Here is a 23,537-nt window from a genome sequence, read left to right as displayed (position 1 = left end):
ACTGCTGCAGTATCAGAGTGCAGGCTACGCCATTTTACATTGACCCGCGGACTGCACGGGCTTCCCCATCATGCCCTGCAGTTAGGACATCTTACTGATCAGACCTTGCACAGTGGCGGTCCGTACTGGGGTCATCACAGATCAGCGGTTCCCAGTGCAGCACAGTTTACTCGGCTGAGCCGTTTTCCATCTCCGGAGTCTCTGTTTGAGTCTCTTCTGTATCAGCTCTTATGGTCAACAGTGTTCTCTCTCTCCTCTCCCACACGTGTATTTTCCGAGAAATTAAAAGCTTTCCAGTATTGAAATTCATGCTAATTTATTCACTGCAAATCTAATTTTGGGGGAAAATTGGACGAAGTTGGCAAATTTGATTTTCAAAAGATTTGCTCATCTCTAGTCACAACTATTTAATGGTTAGTAAACTGGCGGTAGAAGAAGGAAATAAGTTGTTGGGAGAAGTAACAGCTACAGTGGATCATATACTGTATAGATGTACAGTTCTGTGAAAAAGCGTTTGCCCCCTCCTAATTTCATATTCTTTTGCATGTTTTGTCACAGTTAAATGTTTAGATCGCCAAAAAATTTAAATATTAGACAAAGATAACACAAGTGAACACAAAATGCAGTTTTTAAATGAAGGTCTTTATTATTAAGGGAAAAAGAAATCATAATATAAGGGCCCTGTGTGAAAAAATTATTGCTCCCCACCCACCCCCTTAAAACGTAAATTAATATATATTACATATATATATATATATAATTGTATATATACACGTGTCCTATTTTCCTTAGCTTCCTATTTGCATAGTTCTCTCTACAGAGCTGTAGGAAGCTATGTGAGAACGCAGGAATCTTAGGCTAAGTTCACACGATGAGTATTTGTTACACTTTTTTCCGCTGTGTAGTTTTGTGCGCAATAGCCGTAGTTTATTACAGTTCCAGGAAAATGGATGAAATGTACATTAATCTCAGGACCACCGTTCTGCATTTTTACATTGTAATTGACCAGCAGAGCAGTTTTGAAATCCACAACATGTCAATTTCTTTTGCATTTCATTTGCGATTTTCCCCATAGACTTAACCCCTTTCCAACATTGTGCGTAGTAACACCCTCCCCGCCGAAGCCCACATCTTTTCCGGCACGTTAGCTGTTTTGAACAGCTGACATGTGCCACTAACAGCCACGGGTGGAATCGTGGTCCTCTGGCGGCTGTTAAGTCGCACACCAGAAATCCCACCCATTGGTGCTCGTGTCACATGACCGCGTGTCGCTGATGGGTTGGCATGACAGCCAGAGGTCTCCAGGAGATCTCGATGGTTATCACTGCCGGATTGCTATGAGCGCCTCCCAGTGGTTGGCGCTCATAGCAAGTGAACAATTCTACTGCATACAGGCGATCTGATCGTCGCCTCTATGTAGCAAAGCCGATTGGGTTATGACAGCTTCTAGTCTCCCATATAGAGTATTGAAGCATGGCAAAAGTAAAAAAAATGCTTTTAAAAATATAAAAAAAAAAAGTTCAAATCACCCCCCTTTCGCCCCTTTCAAAATAAAACAATAAAAGAAAAATCAAACATACACATATTTGGTATCGCCTCGTTCAGAATCGCCCGATCTACCAACATAAAAATATAATTAACCCAATCGCTAAACGACGTAACAAGAAAAAAGTAAAAATGCCAGAATTACGTTTTTTGTTTGCTGTAACATTGCATTAAAATGCAATAATGGGCGAATAAAAGATCGTATCTGCACCAAAATGGTATTTTTAAAAATGTCAGCTCGACGAGCAAAAAATAAGTTCTCATTCAACCCCAGATCATGAAAAATGGAGACGCTACGGGTATTGGAAAATGGCGTTTTTTTTTTTAAACAAATTTTGGATTTTTTTTTCACCACATAGATAAAAAAGAACCTAGACATGTTAGGTGTCTATGAACTCGTAATGACCTGGAGAATCATAATGGCAGGTCAGTTTTAGCATTTAGTGAACATAGTAAAAAAGCAAAACATAAAACCACTGTGGAATTCCACTTTTTTTGCAATTTCACCGCACTTTGAATTTTTTTCCCGTTTTCACTACACGATATGTTAAAATCAATGTTGGTGTTCAAAAGTACAACTCGTTCCCCCAAAAAAACAAGCCCTCACATGGCCATATTGACAGAAAAATTAATATGTTATGGCTCTGGGAACAAGGGGAGCAAAAAACGAAAACGCAAAAAATGAAAACACCTCTGGTCATGAAGGGGTTAATGGGCTGGAAAATCCACAGATAAAAGCCACACAAGCATTTTGAGTGAACAGAAGCACAATAAAAACAGCTAATTGGTATAGAAAAATACAAAACTCACCAAGTACTCCTTGTGCGAACGTAGCCTAAAGTGTACAGGGCGTATCTTGTGGAGTGTTAGTGCTGAACACCATGACAAGTGAACTTTCGGATGTAATATAATAACGAGATATTGCCAGTAATGATATATTGCTGTAAAGTGATGTATGTTTAGGTGATGTACTGTATTTCTTTTTTTGTTGGCAGAAATGTGCTGGTTGTTCAGCTGGTGGAATGCTTGGTTTAGAAAATGAATTAGTAAGTTCATAAAGATTAATATACACATCTCATCAGTATAAAAGATACTATTATATGTCACGTTATAAATTCTGGATATTTCTGATGCTTCGTATATGCTACATGCTATAATGATAAAATCTAAGACTATGGCAGGCAGTCTCCTACCTTAATGCCTTGTAAAGAGGTGCTTGTAAAGTTGTAATCATGCAGATCCTATAGGAATAATAATAATAAAAAAATAATATAAATAATAAAAATAAAATGAATGGCCGCTCTACACCAATAGCGCATGTAGTGAATGTGGATATTTTGCTGCTTGTGACATTAGTGCATTTATTGCACTAGCAGCTTGAACATATAGGATTTATCAGGTTCGTTCTATATCCCAGTTGAAATCTATCATCCCTTAGTTAAGAATATATGTCATCCTTATACTTATCATGTTATTGTGTATTTAATATCTATTCCTGAACATGCAGAAGATCATGGCGGATCCTGGTCCTGATCGCTCAAAAACCAGCTCCACATCTCACCGCTGCTCACTGAGCTCCTGCATGAGTATGTGCACAGAGCAGAGTGGCGGCTCCATAGAAAGCTGTGAGCTCGTACTCCTCTCTAGGTACAGGCTCTCACGTCCCGATTCATCAGCATCGGCGATTTTCAAGCTGGTCTTGATGAGAGTTCTAGGCAGATCGTCATACTCCGATTCCACCCCAGCTCCACTCATATTGTCAGAACTGGGTGAAAATGCCTTGAGAATGCCAGAAGTCACAAAATTTTAGTGCAGCCTGAAGTTGCGCCAAAATTGTGCAACTTTTTGAAGTTTTTAAATCTAGTATAGCATCGGAAAAGCTTTGATGAATCAGACTAGTGATGAGCGAATATACTCGTTACTCAGGATTTCTCGAGCACGCTCGGGGGTCCTCCGAGTATTTTTTACTGCTCAGAGATTTAATTTTTATTGCCGCAGTTGAATGATTACATCTGTTAGCCAGCATAAGTACATGTGGGGATTCCCTAGCAACCAGGCAACCCCCACATGTACTTATTCTGGCTAACAGATGTAAATCATCCAGCTGCGGCAAGAAAAACTAAATCTCCGAGCACTAAAAAATACTCGGAGGACCCCCGAGCATGCTCGAGAAATCTCGAGTAACGAGTATATTCGCTCATCACTAAATCAGACCAATAGACTTTCTATAGAGACCATACACGGCTTTGTGTGTGCTGCCATGTAAAAACTCAGCTTCGGTCTACTGAGCAGAATGCTATAGAGCGATTTAAAAAAAAAAAAATTTAACAATTGATGGGGGTTACAGGTTTAGGACCCCCACTGATCTGTTTCATATGTTAAAAATGAACTAGATATTAAATGAAAACATAAGATGATATGATATTAGGTACTCATTAAATGAAAATAAAGCTGTGATGTATGATTTTAATATTTATTCTAGGAAGAAACTGGAGCTCTGGCTGGTGATGTTTTAGCAGAAGTATTTCCAACAATTGCAGAGTTCATAGTAAGTTTTTTATTTATGCTTTATATGCCTCACATCTAACAAAGGACAGCCTTTGAATACCTAAAAAGGATCAAGTTATTCCCTTTTGCATTTTCTGAATGCTGGGGGTCCAACCGCAGGGACCACTACTGGCCTGAGCATGGGGGATCTGGTACCCCAAGAATTCAGTTTTGCATCCACGTCCGGAATAGATCCAAAGTGCACATGAACGGCCTCCTCTCCATGTATTGTCTATGGGACTAGTTGGCAGTCCCAAAGACAAGGGATGGGACGGAGGTTGCGCATGTTCACTTTGGATCTACACAAGAAAGGGCTGCATAGCCTCGAGCTTGGGTTTCGAGAACAGCCGGACCCTGGGGAATAAATAGGTTATCCCCTATCATGGTTAAGAGATAGCCCGATTGTGAATAAACCTTTAATATTGAAGGACCCGTTTAAGAAAAAATGAATTATCCAAGGCAAAGTCAGTTGCATTATAGAAAGATATTCTCTTCTCACGCTGAATTACATAAATAATGAAGTGATATTTCTATATTGTCCATCTTTGACTCTGCACATATGCAGCAAGGATGAATAAGTAAAAATATCCCAGATATAAAGAAACACTGAAGATAAAGTACAGCCAGTGTCGGACTGGGGTGCCAGGGGACCACCAGAAACATCAACTCCAGGGACCCACTTCTCAGCTAGATGCAAATATGACTTTTTCATTCACAGAATTCTATAGCAATAAATTGAGTTGATTGTTAAATTAATAAGATTTTGCCTTTGTCTGTATATGGTGAATGAAGTGTATTGTGCCAAGTATTGCTCATATAAGGCGGTGGTGGCTCAGTCCTGCATAGGGCCCACCGGAGGATCCTCCTGTTCTCCTGTGGGCCAGTCCAAGCCTGAGTACAGCTATCACTGTTATCACCTGATAGGATATTTTTTACTAAAATCTTCCAGGATGTGAGCAGAGAATGGGACTTTTACATTGATGACCTATCCATACGATCGGTCATCAACATTTGATTGGTGAGTGTACAACTTGCTGATCAATTGTTCCCAGTGCGGAGCTGAACAGCTCCATCAAAGGTATAGTGGCCACAGCTGGGTACTGCATACCCACCCCTGGCTGTGGCTACTATAACTCCTCCACTTGGTGCTGCTACACTGAATCTGGAACAGTTTCTTTATTTTCTGTGCGCTGCTGTTCCCAAGTTATGCACCCTGGAAAAAAAAGATAGCATTTTTCTCTTCAATCCAATGGGCGTACACCACAGAATTTCTCTGTTGGCATTTGTTTTTAATTCCTTTGAGGCTTGCCAAACAAACCTCAGCCACATCCAACGAGGAGCTATGTAGTATACGCCCAGTTGGTTAAAGGGAAAATCAGTCGACATAACTTTGGAACACATGGGCACAGAAGAATAAGAAAAACGGCAGCAAAATCAGTGGACCAGTGGCAGTCAGAGGAGGAACTCAGTTCAAATTAAAAAGTCCAGTGAAAAGTCCTCGTTAATGCTCAGTAACACATCAGCGAGTGCAGTGCCCAACTTCAATGATTACACAGCAGTGTAACGTTAGAGCAACTGTGCCCGGCTTTACCGCAAAGTCCTTTTCACTTCAATGTAGATGTAGCAAATTGTTATATCAAGTCGCTACTAGAGCGGAGCCTGCTAAATAATGAAAGTGATGTGCCATCATGGCCCCTTCATCTGGGGTGGCGAGAGTAAGACCCCCACCACCAATCTAAATTGATCATTGATCCCAGTATGTAAAGGGAAAACCTACAAGAATGTAGTGCAGATTTCAATGGTAAGAAATAAAAGTATGATTGTCATAAATAATCAGAAAGGTATCGTAGATGGTCCCATTCTGCTCAAGTCACTGTTAACCCTCTGGTACCATCAGTCTTTCTTACCATTAAAAGTGGCAAATAGAAGGAGAATTTGTGCACCATTATGAATGCTATTATTGCTATAAGACGTTTTTCATCTTTTGATTATTATTCTATACTTTGTTTTTCAGCATGGTGTAAAAGTTGTTGAACCAGTGTTAGATGTGATGTGTTACTTGGTAAGGAGTAAGGACCAATTTATTTCTCCAATACATAAATAGTTCTTTTTAACACATTTGTACGCAAAAATACATAAAGGACTGAGCCCATCACTGAATATACCGCATTACTACAGAAAAAATGTATGGTGGGAAACCAGCGTTCAGTAAATTTCTCATGGGGTGGTAATTTTAGTGGCATAGAGAGAAACATAACAAATGGAATATAGATTCTTGTAGAATTATTCTAAGGTTGAAAATCTATACTGCCTGTTGATAAAGTAATAAAATGTATCATTCTATATAGTAATTTTAATAAACTTATAGCGATTCCATTTATGCTTCCATTTAGGCATTATAAATTAGTATTATTATTTATATAGTAACAATATATTCCGCAGCACTTTACAATTACCGTATATAGTCGAATATAAGCCGACCCGAGTATAAGCCGACACCCCTAATTTTGCCACAAAAAACTGGGAAAACGTAATGACTCGAGTATAAGCCTAGGGTGGGAAATGCAGCAGCTACCGGTAAATGTCAAAAGTAAAAATAGATACCAATAAAAGTAAAATTAATTGAGACATCAGTAGCTTAAGTGTTTTTGAATATTAATATTGAATCAAGAGCCCCATATAATGCTCCATAAAGTTTATGATGGGCCCCATAAGATGCTCCATATTATAATATGCCCCATATAATCGTGCATAAAGGTTAATAATGGCCCCATAAGATGCTCCATAGACACATTTGCCCCATATAATGCTGCACAAACGTTGATTATGGCCCCATAAGATGCTCCATATAGACACTTGCCCCATACAATGCTCCACAAACGTTAATTATGGCCCCATAAGATGCTCCATAAAGATATTTGCCCCATACGGTGCTGCCCAAACGTTAATTATGGCCCCATAAGATGCTCCATATAGATATTTGCCCCATGCAATGCTGCACAAACGTTAATTATGGCCCCATAAGATGCTCCATATAGATATTTGCCCCATATAATGCTGCACAAACGTTAATTATGGCCCCATAAGATGCTCCATATAGATATTTGCCCCATATAATGCTGCACAAACGTTAACTATGGCCCCATAAGATGCTCCATACAGACTTTTGCCCCATTTGCTGTTGCTGTGATAAAAAAAAAATCACATACTCACCTCTCGTCGCTCAGGCCCCCGGCACTTGCAATATTCACCTTTCCTCGTTCCGGCGCCGCTCCATCTTCAGCGTCTTCTGCACTGACGTTCAGGCAGAGGGCGCGCACTAACCACGTCACCGCGCCCTATGACCTGAGCGTTACTGCAGAAGACACTGAAGACAGAGCGGCATCGGAACGAGGAAAGGTGACTATCGCGTAGCAGTCCCCCTCCCCATTATACTCACCTGCTCCTGGTGCGGTCCCTGGTTCCCCGGCGCCACAGCTTCTTCCTGTATTGAGCGGTCACCGTTACCGCTCATTACAGTAATGAATATGCGGCTCCACCCCTATGGGAGGTAGAGCCGCATATTCATTACTGTAATGAGCGGTACCATGTGACCGCTCAGTACAGGAAGAAGCTGCGGCGCCGGGGAACCAGGGACCTGCAGGGACTGTGCCAGGAGCAGGTGAGTATAATTAGACAGCCCCCGCTCCCTCTTCCCTGCCGACCCGTGGGTATGACTCGAGTATAAGCCAAGAGGGGGACTTTCAGCCCCAAAAAATGGGTTGAAAGTCTCGGTTTATACTCGAGTATATATGGTAAGTGGTAAATGTAGGCAGCTATAAAATAAAAATTCCAGATCATCTTAAAGGGTTAGTCTCAAGTTAAAATTGCAAAGTGCTTGTAAAAGCAGCAACTTTGAAGTTTACTGCTTGATAAAATAATCATCTCCGTCCTCAAAAATGTAAGGACTTTTAATTTTTTTTATTTTCTGCATCTTGCCTTGGTCTTCAGCCCCCTCTATAGTGTAACAGCAGTGGCAGAGCATTTGCAGAGCTTACAAGCTCTTTTTAATAGAGTTTGCAAGCACTGATCTATGAGTGGTCAGTTTGCTGTAGCCACACAGTCTGGCCAGCTTAAGTGCCCTAATGCCGCAATAGCAAAACCTTTTGTGCCTGCAGCATCAAAGAACTTACGGTTCAGGCTGGCAGCTCAACTGCACCGCTCGTCTGTCAATCTTCAGGATAGCACCACCACTAGCAAACAGGAAGTCAGGAGGCGGTGCAATCCTGAAGCTAAAACTTAAAAACAACACTTTAAATCAGTGGGAGACTTATTTTATAGCTTACTAACTATTATCTATTTTATCCAACAGTTAAGTAATGTTTTCACGTCTGAATGTTTACCATTGATCACCCAAGTAAGTATATGCCACCCATCATCTTATAAGACAATATACAAAAAGGCTTCATTATTACTACATACAGGTGCTTCTCACAAAATTAGAATGTCATCAACAAGTTAGTTTATTTCAGTTCCTCAATACAAAAAGTGAAACTCATATATTATATAGAGTCATTACAAACAAGAGCGATCTATTTCATGTGTTTATTTCTGTTAATGTTGATGATTATGGCTTACAGACACCAGACCCAACAATGCAGACGAGCTGAAGGCTGCTATCAAAGCAACCTGGGCTTCCATAACCCCTCAGCAGTACCACAGGCTGATCTCCTCAATGCCACGCCGCATTGATGCAGTAACTGATGCAAAAGGAGCCCCGACCAAATATTGAGTGCATTTACTGAACATACATTTCAGTAGGCCAACATTATGGATTTTAAAATCATTTTTCAAGCTGGTGTTATAAAGTATTCTAATTTGCTGAGATAATGACTTTGGGGTTTTTATTGGCTGTAAGCCATAATCATCAACATTAACAGAAATAAACACGTGAAATAGATCACTCTGTAATGACTATATATGAGTTTCACTTTTTGTATTGAAGAACAGAAATAAATTAACTTTTTGATGACATTCTAATTTTGTGAGAAGCACTACATAGTCATTTACAGGGTGTATTCACATGTGACGGATTTGTTGCAAACATTTCTCAGACTGAACATCCGTCCCATTCATCCAAATGGGGTTATTTAGGTGGAAAACGCATAGATTTTTGCCCCATTCAGACATTTTGGCAACAAAACTACCACATTTTTATACCCATGGAAACACATAATGGGACATTAATCTTGTTGAGCTGCTACATCGTGATGACAACATATATGATCTCCGTTATATTCTCTACAAACTGTTTATTATTAGGCAAATGGTCACAGGTTTAACAACCATTCAATTTTTCCTAAAAGTAATTCTTATCCTAATGCTGTGCTTTGTTTTAGAATGCTAATCTTTTGGTCAAAGACTTGAAAACCCTCTCCTGCCAGGTAAAAATCACTAAATTATTCACTAATAGAATCAATGTTATTTTAACCCCTTCCTGGCCAGGTAATTTTCAGTTTTTGCACCTTTGTTGTTTTTTTTTTTTTCTCACCTTCTTCCAACAGCCATAACATTTTCCATCAGCATAGCCACTTCAGGGTTTTATGGTTTGTTTGTTTTTGCTGAATAATTTGCAATTTTGAATGACACCATTCAATATTCCATTAAATGAACTGGAAAACAGGAGAAAAATTCCATTTGGAGTGAAATTGCAAAAAAACAAACAAAAGAAAATGCAATTCCACAATTGGTTTTGAGATTTTGTTTTTACAGTGTTAATTGTACTGTAAAAATTACCTTGTAATATGTTTGTCCATTTCAGTACGATTACAGCGATACTAGACTTGTATAGTTTTTTTTCTTAATTTTAAGTTGTGGGAAAAAATTGGAAATTCATATAAAAAATGTGCTTTTCCGAGACCAGTAAGATTTTCCTTTTTTAGCTGTGTGAGTCCATGTCAATGTGGTAGTTCACATGGATGATTTCTCACAAAGGCTAACGGTTTGTGAGTAAAAATCGTAACCTGCACTATTATGATCTGAATTCCGGTTCAGACTCGTCAATTATAAGTGAATGGGTGTGCAAAAGATATGGATCACCAACGGGTTATCATCTGCATGGCATGCGTTTTTCTCGGATCCATTATAATTATTAAAGGGAATGTGTCAGCAGGTTTTTGCTATGTAATAAGAGCTGCATGATGTAGAGGAGGAAACCCTGATTCCAGCGATGCACCACTAATGGGGCTGCTTGACGCAGTTTTGATAGAATCCTTGTTTTCTCTGCTGTAGATGTAGCAGTGGTCAGAAAGCTTAGCTGTGTATAAATAAACCCGCCCACATCACTGATTGGCAGATTTCTGAGTACACTGAGCATTGTCAGCAACCTGCCAATCAGAGGTTGGGGGATATACAATTAGCCTGACTAGCCTGTACAAGTCACCTAGTCCTGTAGTGAAAATCTGTTGCTGTCAAAACACTGATTGTATTGAAACTACAACACACAGGCTAATAAGTGATACATTGCTGGAATCAGGGTCCTCTTGCTCTTTATTGAGCTGCTCTCAGATTAAATAGCAAAAACCTACTGTCAGATTCTCTTTAAGATACAAAAATGTACGGTATATGACATTTTGATATTTATTAAATTGTTCATGTAAAAAATAGATGCCATATAATTGTAAAAAAATGTACATACGTATTTCATACAAATGATAATAGGGATGAAAACAGATGTTTTTGCACATGCTCATCACAACCCGACTTAAGTCTTGCATGTTTCTTATCCAGCACTACAAAACAATTTTCTAACGGATTTGACGCATGAATTCTATTCTGTCTATATGTAAAAAACATAAACCATAAAAAAGACGCTTAGTATGGTCAGGCTACCAAATACATAATATCACCTACAAAGACCTGACACCACTATATTATATGAGAAATACACAAAACCATGCTGTATATGTTTGAAAATAGTCAAATTTAATAAAAAAAAAAATCTGATGGTACGCCGACCGCAACAAAATGCAACATCTTGCATTCGACGCAGGTCAGCGCAGTCATAACGAAGCATGCGGAGGCATCCGCATACATTTGCATGCCCCTCGTACCCAATGTTAAAGATAGGGTAGGCAGGATGCATGCAGATGTAGGCGGAGCTGAAGGAACAGGCGCGACAGTGGGCGGGGCTTAACAGGGATAAAAGGCTTTCATCTGCAGCCCTGCCGAACAAAGTCTGAAACCAGCCTTACACACACACACACTACCCCTCTGCAAAATACACACACAAACACACTCAGCCCCTCGGCAAAATATGTATACATATACACACACACACTACCTTTCTGCAAAATATTTACACACACACACTGCCCCTCTGCAAAACATATAAAAACACACACAGATACACACACACACTCCCTCTGAATAAAGCAGCCCCCCATCCCCACCTCTCTCAAAACTTAACTTAATACATTTAATGTCCAGCTCCTGCTGGAGCTCCTACCAGTGCACACTTGTGTCTTTACTACTCTTCAGCCACAGCAGCAATGTTGCACGTTGGACCTGAGGCTGACAGCATCGCCGGGAAGGCACATAGATCACCAGGGGGTTGCACGAAGAGCACGGGGCACAAAGCTGGAGGGGACAGAGATCACAGGGGGCACAGAGATCACATGGAAGCATAAATATCACAGTGGGTACATAGCAGGGGGCACAGGGATCACATGGGGGCACACAGATGGGGGCACAGAGATCACAGGGGGGCATATAGCTGGGGGGCAGAGAGATCACAGGGGGGCCTATAGCTGGGGCACAGAGATCACAGGGGGCACATAGCTGGAGGGCACAGTGATCACAGGGGGCACATAGCTGGGGGGTACAGGGATCACAGAGGCACATATAGCTATGGGGCACAGAGATCACAGGAGGGGTACATGGCTGGGGCCACAAAGATCACAGGGGGCAAAGAGATCACATGGGGGCACATAGCTGGGGCACAGGGATCACAGGGGGCATATAGCTGGGGGGCAGAGAGATCACAGGGGCACATAGATCACAGGGGGGCATATAGTTGGGAGCACAGAGATCATATTGGGGCACATAGCTGGAGGGGCACAGAGATCACAGACGGCACATAGCCAAGGGGCACAGATCACCAGCAGACAGGCACCAAGCTGCCGGCACAGAGATCGCTCTGGACTCTGGCAGCACCTCTTCAAGGACAGGAGGATGGGAACGCATTGGGCGCTAATCCCGCCCACCGTGATGACATCATCATTCATATGCACGCAGCATTCTGTAATGAACGCTGTGTACCATGCACTTGTGGGTTAAAAGGCTGGCAGCTGGCAGGAGACGGCTGCCGCCTGAGCAATGTCCGTGGGACGCATGAAAAGTTACCGCAGGCTGGAGGTTCCCCGGCCCTGGTTTAAATATATTAGCATCTAAAAGACGCAAATACATTTGAACATAAGAAAGGAGTGGAGTGTGTGCGGAGGCAGGCCTGGCATGCATGCCCAGAGAGGGCTCTGCGTACCCCCTGTGACACACGTGCCATAGGTTCGCCATCACTGGTCTAAGGGCACTTCGACTTTACTGAAGGTCTGACACTAGGGACTTCATGAAGCAGAACAGATAGCTGTCCTGTGAGATGTTCCTCATTTTCCAAATCATGGATGGATATTCATCTAAAAGGCTACTGCAAAATGTTACAGTTCTCCTGCCGTGGTATCTAAAGTAGAACCTTGCATATTTTAGTATCAAGAAAGAAAACTGGTGGAAAAACACTTGAGCAAGCGTCCTACAGCAACCGAATTATATCAATAGCTTTCATGTGTGTATCACATGAATAAATGTAGCACGTTGTAATGTGAAATTGCCAATGTTATTTCTCTACAGCTGATCCTCTTTTTTTTTTTTTTCTCCAGAAAACGCAAAATAAACTGAACCCAAAAACCCTTGTAGCAATTGTGGTAAGAAAAAAAAAAAAAAATATGTCTTATATTCTAGGTTCTTCAAAGTAGCCACATTTTGCTTGGATGACTGCATTGCACACTCTTGGCATTCTCTTGATGAGCTTCAAAAGGAGGTCACCGGAAATGGTTTTCACTTCACAGGTGTGCCCTATCAGGTTTAATAAGTGGGATTTCTTGCCTTATAAATCGGGTTGGGACTATCAGTTGTCTTGAGCAGAAGTCTGGTGGATACACAGCTGATAGTCCTACTGAATAGACTGTTAGAATTTGTATTATGGCAAGAAAAAAGCAGCTAAGTAAAGAAAAACGAGTGGCCATCATTACTTTAAGAAATGAAGGTCAGTCAGTCCGAAATATTGGGAAAACTTTGCATGTCCCCAAGTGCAGTTGCAAAAACCAACAAGCACTACAACGAAACTGGCTCACATGAGGACCACCCCAGGAAAGGAAGACCAAGAATCACCTCTGCTTCTGAGGATAAGTTTATCCGAGTCACCAGCCTCTGAAATCACAGGTTAACAGCAGCTCAGATTAGGGACCAGGTCAATGCCACACAGAGTTCTAGCAGCAGACACATCTCTACAACAACTGTTAAGAGGAGACTTTGTGCAGCAGACCTTCATGGTAAAATAGCTGCTAGGAAACCACTGCTAAGGACAGGCAACAAGCAGAAGAAACTTGTTTGGGCTAAAGAAAACAAGGAATGGGCATTAGACCAGTGGAAATCTGTGCTTTGGTCTGATGAGTCCAAATTTTAGATCTTTGGTTCCAACTACCGTATCTTTGTGCAATGCAGAAGAGGTGAACGGATGGACTCTACATGCCTGGTTCCCACCGTGAAGCATGGAGAAGGAAGTGTGATGGTGTGGGGGTGCTTTACTGGTGACACTGTTGGGGATTTACTCAAAACTGAAGGCATACTGAACCAGCATGGCTACCACAGCATCTTGCAGCGGCTTGCTATTCCATCAGGTTTGCGTTTAGTTGGACCATAATTTATTTTTCAACAGGACAATGACCCCAAACACACCTCCAGTCTGTGTAAGGGCTATTTGACCAAGAAGGAGAGTGATGGGGTGCTACGCCAGATGGCCTGGCCTCCACAGTCACCAGACCTGAACCCAATCGAGATGGTTTGGGGTGAGCTGGACCGCAGAGTGAAGGCAAAAGGGTCAACAAGTGCTAAGCATCTCTGGGAACTCCTTCAAGATTGTTGGAAGACCATTTCCGGTGACTACCTCTTGAAGCTCATAAAGAGAATGCCAATAGTGTGCAAAGCAGTCACCAAAGCAAAAGGTGGCTACTTTGAAAAACCTAGAATATAACACATATTTTCAGTTGTTTCACACTTTTTTGTTAAGTATATAATTCCACATGTGTTAATTCATAGTTTTTAAGCCTTCAGGGTGAATTTACAATTTTCATAGTCATGAAAATACAGAAAAATCTTTAGATGAGAAGGTGTGTCCAAACTTTTGGTCTGTACTGTATATATATATATATATATATATATATATATATATATATATATATATTTTTTTTTTTAGATTTTCTTTGGTAAGCAATATTACTAATATTATTTTAATATGAAAGTTTCCTTTAACATAAAAGTGGACATCATTAATAATAATAATAATAATTTTATTTATATAGCGCCAACATATACCGCAGCGCTTTACAGATTATAGAGGGGACTTGTACAGACAATAGACATTCCAGCATAACAAAAATCACAGTTCAAAATAGATACCAAGAGGAATGAGGGCCCTGCTCGCAAGCTTACAAACTATGAGGAAAAGGGGAGACACGAGAGGTGGATGGTAACAATTGGTTTAGTCAGTCGGACCGGCCATAGTGTAAAGGTACCGTCACACTAAGCGATGCTGCAGCGATCCAGACAACGATCCGTATCGCTGCGTCGCTGGAGAGCTGTCACACAGACAGCTCTCCAGCGACCAATGATGCCGGTAACCAGGGTAAACATCGGGTTACTAAGCGCAGGGCCGCGCTTAGTAACCCGATGTTTACCCTGGTTACCAGCGTAAAAGCAAAAAAAACAAACACTTCATACTTACCTTCCGCTGTCTGTCCCCCGGCGCTGTGCTTTCCTGCACTGTGTAAACACAGCGGCCGGAAAGCAGAGCGGTGACGTCACCGCTGTGCTCTGCTTTCCGGCTGGCGGTGCTCACAGTGCAGAGAAGCACAGCGGGGGACAGACAGCGGAAGGTAAGTATGTAGTAAAGCCAAAAAAAGAAAAACGGCTAACAAAAGCCGCAGCCAGCTCACCAACCAGACCATCAGATATGGAGCACGAAAGTAAGTCCTGACCCGGGACTCCAAGCAGCAGCAGATCCAACCATGTATATACTCCAGCTCCAGATGAATGGTAAAAAACTTTTTCTTTATTGATCCAACGTAATAAAAACAGGATAATCCTTACAGATGGCAGACAGAATAAGTGATTGCGCAGAGAACGGCTACGCGTTTCGACCACAACGGGTCTTACTCATGCCTAGATAATCTCAGAAATGGTAGCTATATTTATAGCACCCTAGAACCTATCACAAGCATTTCATCCGTCACATGACTAAATACACAGGTCCTGGAAGTGCAATAAAGACAAATGCAGATAGTATGGTAGCTATATATATAGCACTCCAGAACCTATCACAAGCATTTCATCCGTCACATGACTAAATACACAGGTCCTGGAAGTGCATAAAAGACAAATACAGATAGTGCATATAAAAGTAAAATAACGCATAAATAAATGTAAAATATAAAATTGTCAAACCTACCTATTGCCCTAATTAGCAATAATGGTATTTTGTTTCTTTTATTCATACCCGCGGGGAAGCGAGTGTTCAGACTGTACATCCAAAATGCCTCCCTAGTAAGTAGCCGTCTTTTTATATCACCCCCGCGGCTTTGAGGAAAAACTCTCTCTATGCCGTGTACTCTAAGAGCTGCGGTGTCTCCATTATGTGTCATACCGAAGTGTTTGGATACCATTGAGATATTCCTATTAATCATGTTGTAATTTTTTGCGTCCCTGAGATGTTCGGAGACGCGTGTTTTCAACTTTCTTGATGTGCACCCTATGTATGAAATTTGGCAAATTAAACAGTCTATTTTGTAGATCACATTTTTATTGTGACAATTTATAAAACTATTAATTTTGTAACTTTTAGTTTTTTCGGTATTTTGAAAGGTGTTGCCTACACAAGAATGCGCACAGGTACTGCAAGCCGCAGTGCCGCATCTAAAGAAACCCTTGCATTCAAGCCAGGTTTTGGATCCTGATTTAGTCAGAAACGAATTCGGAGCTACTAGATCCCCGATAGTTCGAGCCCTTCTCGCCACCACATTAACCCCATCTTTCAGAATATTCATGAGTGTATGGTCTTCATATAAAATAGGTAATCTATGATTGATAATTTTTTTGATATGATTAAACTAAGAACTGAACTGTAAACATACATGAGGTTTATCACTAAATCTCTTTTTATTAGATCCACTCATAGCACTATTTACCAAAAGATCTTCTCTGCGTTTTTTGTCCACTATATTTTTGGCCCTATTAATCGACCAATTGGGGTATTTACGGGCTTTTAATTTTTCGTTAAGTTCACTGAATTCTTTTAGTTTATCCTCATCCCTACTGCAATTACGTTTTAACCTAGTGAACTCACCCACAGGTATAGATTTTATTGTGTGGGCTGGGTGGGTACTGGTCGCATGGAGAATAGTATTTCCACTGATGGGCTTTACATAGGTTTTACTAGCTATAGGTTCATCAACTATACCGTACAGATTTAAATCAAGAAAGGAAATGTTACTTTGATCAAAAACATAAGTGAACCTAATACCAAAATCATTTGTATTAATATAGTCAACAAATCCTGGTATGGCAGACACATCACCCCCCCAAATAATGAGCGTATCATCGATGTATCTGCTATACCAGGAGATGTGATCAACAAAGGGATTGTCTGGAGAATACAAATATTGCTGTTCCCAATGGGCCATTGTCAAATTAGCTAAAGATGGCGAATATTTAGCCCCCATAGGAACTCCGGACTTTTGAACAAATAGTTAGGGCTCGAACTATCGGGGATCTAGTAGCTCCGAATTTGTTTCTGACTAAATCAGGATCCAAAACCTGGCTTGAATGCAAGGGTTTCTTTAGATGCGGCACTGCGGCTTGCAGTACCTGTGCGCATTCTTGTGTAGGCAACACCTTTCAAAATACCGAAAAAACTAAAAGTTACAAAATTAATAGTTTTATAAATTGTCACAATAAAAATGTGATCTACAAAATAGACTGTTTAATTTGCCAAATTTCATACATAGGGTGCACATCAAGAAAGTTGAAAACACGCGTCTCCGAACATCTCAGGGACGCAAAAAATTACAACATGATTAATAGGAATATCTCAATGGTATCCAAACACTTCGGTATGACACATAATGGAGGCACCGCAGCTCTTAGAGTACACGGCATAGAGAGCGTTTTTCCTCAAAGCCGCGGGGGTGATATAAAAAGACACCTACTTACTAGGGAGGCGTTTTGGATGTACAGTCTGAACACTCGCTTCCCCGCGGGTATGAATAAAAGAAACAAAATACTTTACCATTATTGCTAATTAGGGCAATAGGTAGGTTTGACAATTTTATATTTTGCATTTATGTATGCGTTATTTTACTTTTATATGCACTATCTGTATTTGTCTTTTATGCACTTCCAGGACCTGTGTATTTAGTCATGTGACGGATGAAATGCTTGTGATAGGTTCTGGGGTGCTATATATATATAGCTACCATACTATCTGCATTTGTCTTTATTGCACTTCCAGGACCTGTGTATTTAGTCATGTGACGGATGAAATGCTTGTGATAGGTTCTAGGGTGCTATATATATAGCTACCATTTCTGAGATTATCTAGGCATGAGTAAGACCCGTTGTGGTCGAAACGCGTAGCCGTTCTCTGCGCAATCACTTATTCTGTCTGCCATCTGTAAGGATTATCCTGTTTTTATTACGTTGGATCAATAAAGAAAAAGTTTTTTACCATTCATCTGGAGCTGGAGTATATACATGGTAAGTATGTAGTGTTTTTTTTTTTTTACTTTTACGCTGGTAACCAGGGTAAACATCGGGTTACGAAGCGCGGCCCTGCGCTTAGTAACCCGATGTTTACCCTGGTTACCAGTGAAGACATCGCTGAATCGGCGTCACACACGCCGATTCAGCGATGTCTGCAGGGAGATCCAGCGACGAAATAAAGTTCTGGACTTTCTGCAGCGACCAACGATGGCACAGCAGGATCCTGATCGCTGCTGCCTGTCAAACTGAACGATATCGCTAGCCAGGACGCTGCAACTTCACGGATCGCTAGCGATATCGTTCAGTGTGAAGGTACCTTTAGGCTCAGATGTTCATGTAAAGCTGCATTAAAGTGGTTGTTTCCTTTTGGAAAACTTCTGTTCAGTTAATTATTAAAAAATCCTCTTTACTTACCCTCCCTGTCCAGAGTATGCTCTGGTGATTGTGTATTGGTTGCAGCGGTGATACCACATCAACAGCACTGCTGCCAATCTCTGAGCTCAACAGCTCTGCTGATGTAGGTGGCATGAGCCTCTGAGCTCATTGATTGCCTGCAGCGCTGTTCACATTACTTCACTGCTGCAGTTAAACAACAGAGGCTGGGACAGCATCAGAGACAGAGCGCTGGAATTCTGGAGTGTAAGTAAAACACCCATTTTTCATAAATCGTTGAGCCAGCAAGCAGCGACAGCGTGTGGACTGCGCGCTGTCACGATTCAGAAGTTTGCAATCACAGAGTGATAGCAGACATGTATGTCAAGCCTGGACAACCCCTTTAATAAAGCTTGTGGATAAATACTGTTGTGAACTAAACTTAGTTAAAATGAGACATAATAAAACCTTACAAATAATAATTGTCAACTCTCCATCCATCTTTAATAGGGAAATGCTGGCTGCTTGTCGGATGAATTGCTTAAGACTGACGGCTTATTGGTAAGAGTCTTCTTCCATATCAACAGATAAGATTAAGAGATTAAAAAAATAAATGATAAAACGCCATATCCTCAAACTGCTTTCACAATTTCAGATAAACAGAATATCATAATTATTCAAATTTACTTTTGAAGACGTTACATCCAAAACACTGGTGAAACTCAGATCTAATAACGGTCTGTGTTTTGATATACTGTACAAAACAAATCATGGATGTTTGAGGCCTTTCAGATGATCAAGCCTGTCAGATTAGAATTCGCCAAATTTCACAGATTTTACAGGGAAGTTTCGATTAGCAGCAAAGTTATTCCCGGTAAATAGAATGTTACTTATTAGGCTCTATATATAAAAAAATTAACACTTGCGTCACCGCTCACCTGTCCACCAGCTCACTGTCCTGTTCCTTAGCATCTTATTTCCCCTTCCACTCACATTTTCTTTGACCTCTTCACTCCAGGCCAGGCCTGCTATGTTGATAGCTAAGTCTCGGATATCCCTTTGTGCCGAGCTGTCACTCATCTAATGGCATGACGCACAGTGACATCCAAGGTCTAGTCGAGCTGGCAGATCTGGCTTGGAGTGAAAAGGCTAAAGATAATGTGTTTGGAGAAGGTGAAAATAAGCGACACAGAAGACCGGTGGGCTACAGGAGAGGTCAGACAGGTGAGGCGTTGTTTTTTTATGGGAGTGTTTCTTAAAAAAAAAAAGTTTTTCTCCTCTTATGTCTTAATATAGTGCAATCATCATATTGCATAGCACTGTATACTTACAATTGCCCATTTTGCCTTTCTACCCAGCAAAATCTTTTTCTTCTCTGTGTAGAAACAGGGTGTCTCTTGTCCCTACCTTTATCGTTCCTCTCTTCACCTCCTGTTCCAGGTTCTGCGCTCTTGTCAGAGACTTTTGCAGTGACTCATAATAATAATAATAATAATTTTATTTATATAGCGCCAACATATTCCGCAGCGCTTTAAAAATTATAGAGGGGACTTGTACAGATAATAGACATTACAGCATAACAGAAATCACAGTTCAAAATAGATACCAAGAGGAATGAGGGCCGTGCTCGCAAGCTTACAAACTATGAGGAAAAGGGGAGACACGAGAGGTGGATGGTAACAATTGGTTTAGTTAGTCGGACCAGCCATAGTGTAAGGCTCGGGTGTTCATGTAAAGCTGCATGAACCAGTTAACTGCCTAAGTATGTAGCAGTACAGACCCAGAGGGCTATTAACTGCATAAAGTGTATGAGAACATGATGCGAGGAACCCGATTATGTTTTTTTTTTAATGGGCCACACAGGGATAGTTAGGTTAATGCGTTGAGGCGGTAGGCCAATCTGAACAAATGAGTTTTTAGGGCACGCTTAAAACTGTGGGGATTGGGGATTAATCGTATTAACCTAGGTAGTGCATTCCAAAGAATCGGCACAGCACGTGTAAAGTCTTGGAGACGGGAGTGGGAGGTTCTGATTATTGAGGATGCTCATCTGAGGTCATTAGCGGAGTGGAGGGCACGGGTAGGGTGGTAGACTGAGACCAGAGAGGAGATGTAGGGTGGTGCTGAGCAATGGAGTGCTTTGTGAAGGCAGTTTCAGTTGAGTGTAAAGAGCGGAAACCAGATTGAAGAGGGTCGAGAAGAGAGTTATCTGAGAGATAGCGGGTAAGACGGGAGTGGACAGGCGCTCGAGGAGTTTATAGATGAAGGGAAGATTAGAGACAGGTCTATAATTAGCAGCACAGTTTTGATCGAGGGGTGGTTTTTTAAGTAATGGATGTATGATGGCATGCTTAAATGAGGATGGAAAAATAACGGAAGTGAGAGAAAGGTTGAATATTTTTGTTAGGTGAGAGGTGACAGCCGGGGAAAGGGACTGGAGGAGATGTGACGGAATGGGGTCACTGGTGCAAGTGGTTGGGCGAGAAGATGCAAGGAGCCTGATTACTTCTTCTTCTGTAACTGGTTCAAAGTCAGAGAGTGAACTAGATGCAGTGGGGGAGGGAGGACAGTGCATGGTATGAAGAGATTGGGAGATGATTTCCTGTCGAATGTGGTCAATTTTTTCTTTTAAGTAATTGGCCAGATCATCAACGCGGAGATCTGTGGTTGGGGCCTGCACTCTTGGGTTGAGTAGGGACTGGAAAGTGTCAAAGAGACGTTTAGGGTTATTGGACAGCGAGGTGATTGAATAGGTTTGTTTGGAGAGGTGAAGGGCAGAGTTGTATGTTTTTAGCCTTATGACTCATACAGGGAAAATTGACTGCCTGTTTCTACATAGAGCTTAGAAGGATTCAGTTGGTCTGTTTTTTTTAATCATGTGATTTCATATACCTAATGGAAAATAGAAGAATTATCAGAGGACAAAATGAGCAATTGTAAGTGCACAGTGCTATAATATATGACTGCAATATATTAAAAGGATAACAATTTTGAGGGGAGGAGGAGTGCTTCTTTAACCTTAATCCCATATGACATACTATCCCATCAAGGTGACGTGGGACTTAATTCCCAGTGACAGGATAGTACGTCATATGCGATCGGCCGCGCTCCCGGGGGGAGCGCGGCCGATCGCGGTCGGGTGTCAGCTGACTATCGCCGCTGACATCTGGCACTATGTGCCAGGAGCGGTCATGGACCGCTCCCGACACATTAACCCCTGGCACATTAACCCCCGGCACACTGCGATCAAAGATGATCGCAGTGTTGCGGCAGTACAGGGAAGCATCGCGCAGGGAGGGGGCTCCCTGCGTGCTTCCCTGAGATGACTGGTACAAGGCGATGTGCTAACCTTGTACCGAGTGTCTCCTCCCTGCAGGCCCCGGATCCAAAATGGCCGCGGGGCTACTTCCAGGTCCTGCAGGGAGGTGGCTTACCAAGTGCCTGCTCAGAGCAGGCGCTGGTAAGCCAGGAGCCCTGCATGTCAGATCGCTGATCTGTCACTATACAGTGATGTCCCCCCTGGGACAAAGTAAAAAAAAAAATGTTTAAATGTGTAAAAAAATAAATTCATAATTCCTAAATAAAGAAAAAAAAATATTGTTCCCATAAATACATTTCTTTATCTAAATAAAAAAAGCCAAAAGTACACATATTTAGTATCGCCGCGTCTGTAACGACCCGACCTATAAAACTGGCCCACTAGTTAACCCCTTCAGAGAACACCATAAAAAAAGAGGCAAAAAACGCTTTATTATCATACCACCGAACAAAAAGTGCAATGACACGCAATCAAAAAGATGGATATAAATAACCATGATACCGCTGAAAACGTCATCTTGTCCCGCAACAAACGAGCTGCCATACAGCATCATCAGCAAAAAAATAAAAAAGTTATAGTCCTCAGAATAAAGCAATGCAAAAATAATAATTTTTTCTATAAAATAGTTTTTATCGCATAAAAGCGCCAAAACATAAAAACATTATGTAAATGAGGTATCGCTGTAATCGTACTGACCTGAAGAATAAAACTGCTTTATCCATTTTACCAAACGTGGAACGGTATAAATGCCCCCCCCCCCCAGAGGAATTTATGAATAGCTGGTTTTTGGTCATTCTGCCTCACAAAAATCGGAATAAGAAGCGATCAAAAAATGTCACGTGCCCAAAAATGGTACCAATAAAAACGGCAACTCGTCCCGCAAAAAACAAGACCTCACATGACTCTGTGTACCAAAATATGGAAAAATTCTAGGTCTCATAATGTGGTAACGCAAAAAATATTTTTTGCAATAAAAAGCGTCTTTTAGTGTGTGACGGCTGCCAATCATAAAAATCCACTAAAAAACCCACTATAAAAGTAAAAAGTTAGAAAGTTAGGGTTGAGGCTAAAATTAGGGTTAGGGTTGGGGCTAAAGTTAGGGTTGGGACTAAGGTTAGGGTTAGGATTACATTTACGGTTGGGATTAGGGTTAGGGGTGTGTCAGGGTTAGGGGTGTGGTTAGGGTTATGGTTGGGGTTAGGGGTGTGTTTGGATTAGGGTTTCAGTTAGAATTGGTGGTTTCCACTGTTTAGGCACATCAGGGTTCTCCAAACGCGACATGGCGTCTCATCTCAATTCCAGCCAATTCTGCATTGAAAAAGTAAAACAGTGCTCCTTCCCTTCCCAGCTCTCCCGTGCGCCAAAACAGGGGTTTACCCCAATATATGGGGTATCAGCGTACTCAGGACAAATTGGACAACTATTGGGGTCCAATTTCTCTTGTTACCCTTGGGAAAATAATAACTTGGCTAAAAAAAAACATTTTTATGGGAAAAAAAATTATTTTTATTTTCACGACACTGCGTTATAAACTGTAGTGAAACACTTGGGGCTTCAAAGTTCTCACAACACATCTAAATAAGTTCCTTGGGGGTCTAGTTTCCAATATTGAGTCACTTGTGGGGGGTTTCTACTGTTTAGGTGCGTCAGGGGCTCTGCAAATGCAACGTAACGCCTGCAGACCAATCCA

General features: G+C 41.4%; 1 protein-coding gene across 2 annotated transcripts in view; it reads left to right on the top strand.

Moving 5' to 3' along the window:
* Positions 1-23,537, top strand: part of LOC138648193 (ranaspumin-like) — a 45,834-nt gene that overhangs the window by 4,511 nt on the left and 17,786 nt on the right. For both annotated transcript variants that reach the window (XM_069737704.1, XM_069737703.1), the window contains exons 5-11: positions 2,541-2,591; positions 4,028-4,093; positions 6,107-6,154; positions 8,444-8,488; positions 9,471-9,515; positions 13,002-13,046; positions 19,039-19,089. In XM_069737704.1, the coding sequence (XP_069593805.1) occupies positions 2,541-2,591; positions 4,028-4,093; positions 6,107-6,154; positions 8,444-8,488; positions 9,471-9,515; positions 13,002-13,046; positions 19,039-19,089 (351 nt within the window). The remainder of the gene's footprint in view (positions 1-2,540; positions 2,592-4,027; positions 4,094-6,106; positions 6,155-8,443; positions 8,489-9,470; positions 9,516-13,001; positions 13,047-19,038; positions 19,090-23,537) is intronic.

The sequence above is a fragment of the Ranitomeya imitator genome, chromosome 8 (genome assembly GCF_032444005.1).
Source record: "Ranitomeya imitator isolate aRanImi1 chromosome 8, aRanImi1.pri, whole genome shotgun sequence".
NCBI classification, from domain to species: domain Eukaryota; kingdom Metazoa; phylum Chordata; class Amphibia; order Anura; family Dendrobatidae; genus Ranitomeya; species Ranitomeya imitator.
The sequence above is the reverse complement of the archived record's forward strand: the minus strand, read 5'-3'. Positions and strand labels throughout refer to the sequence as shown.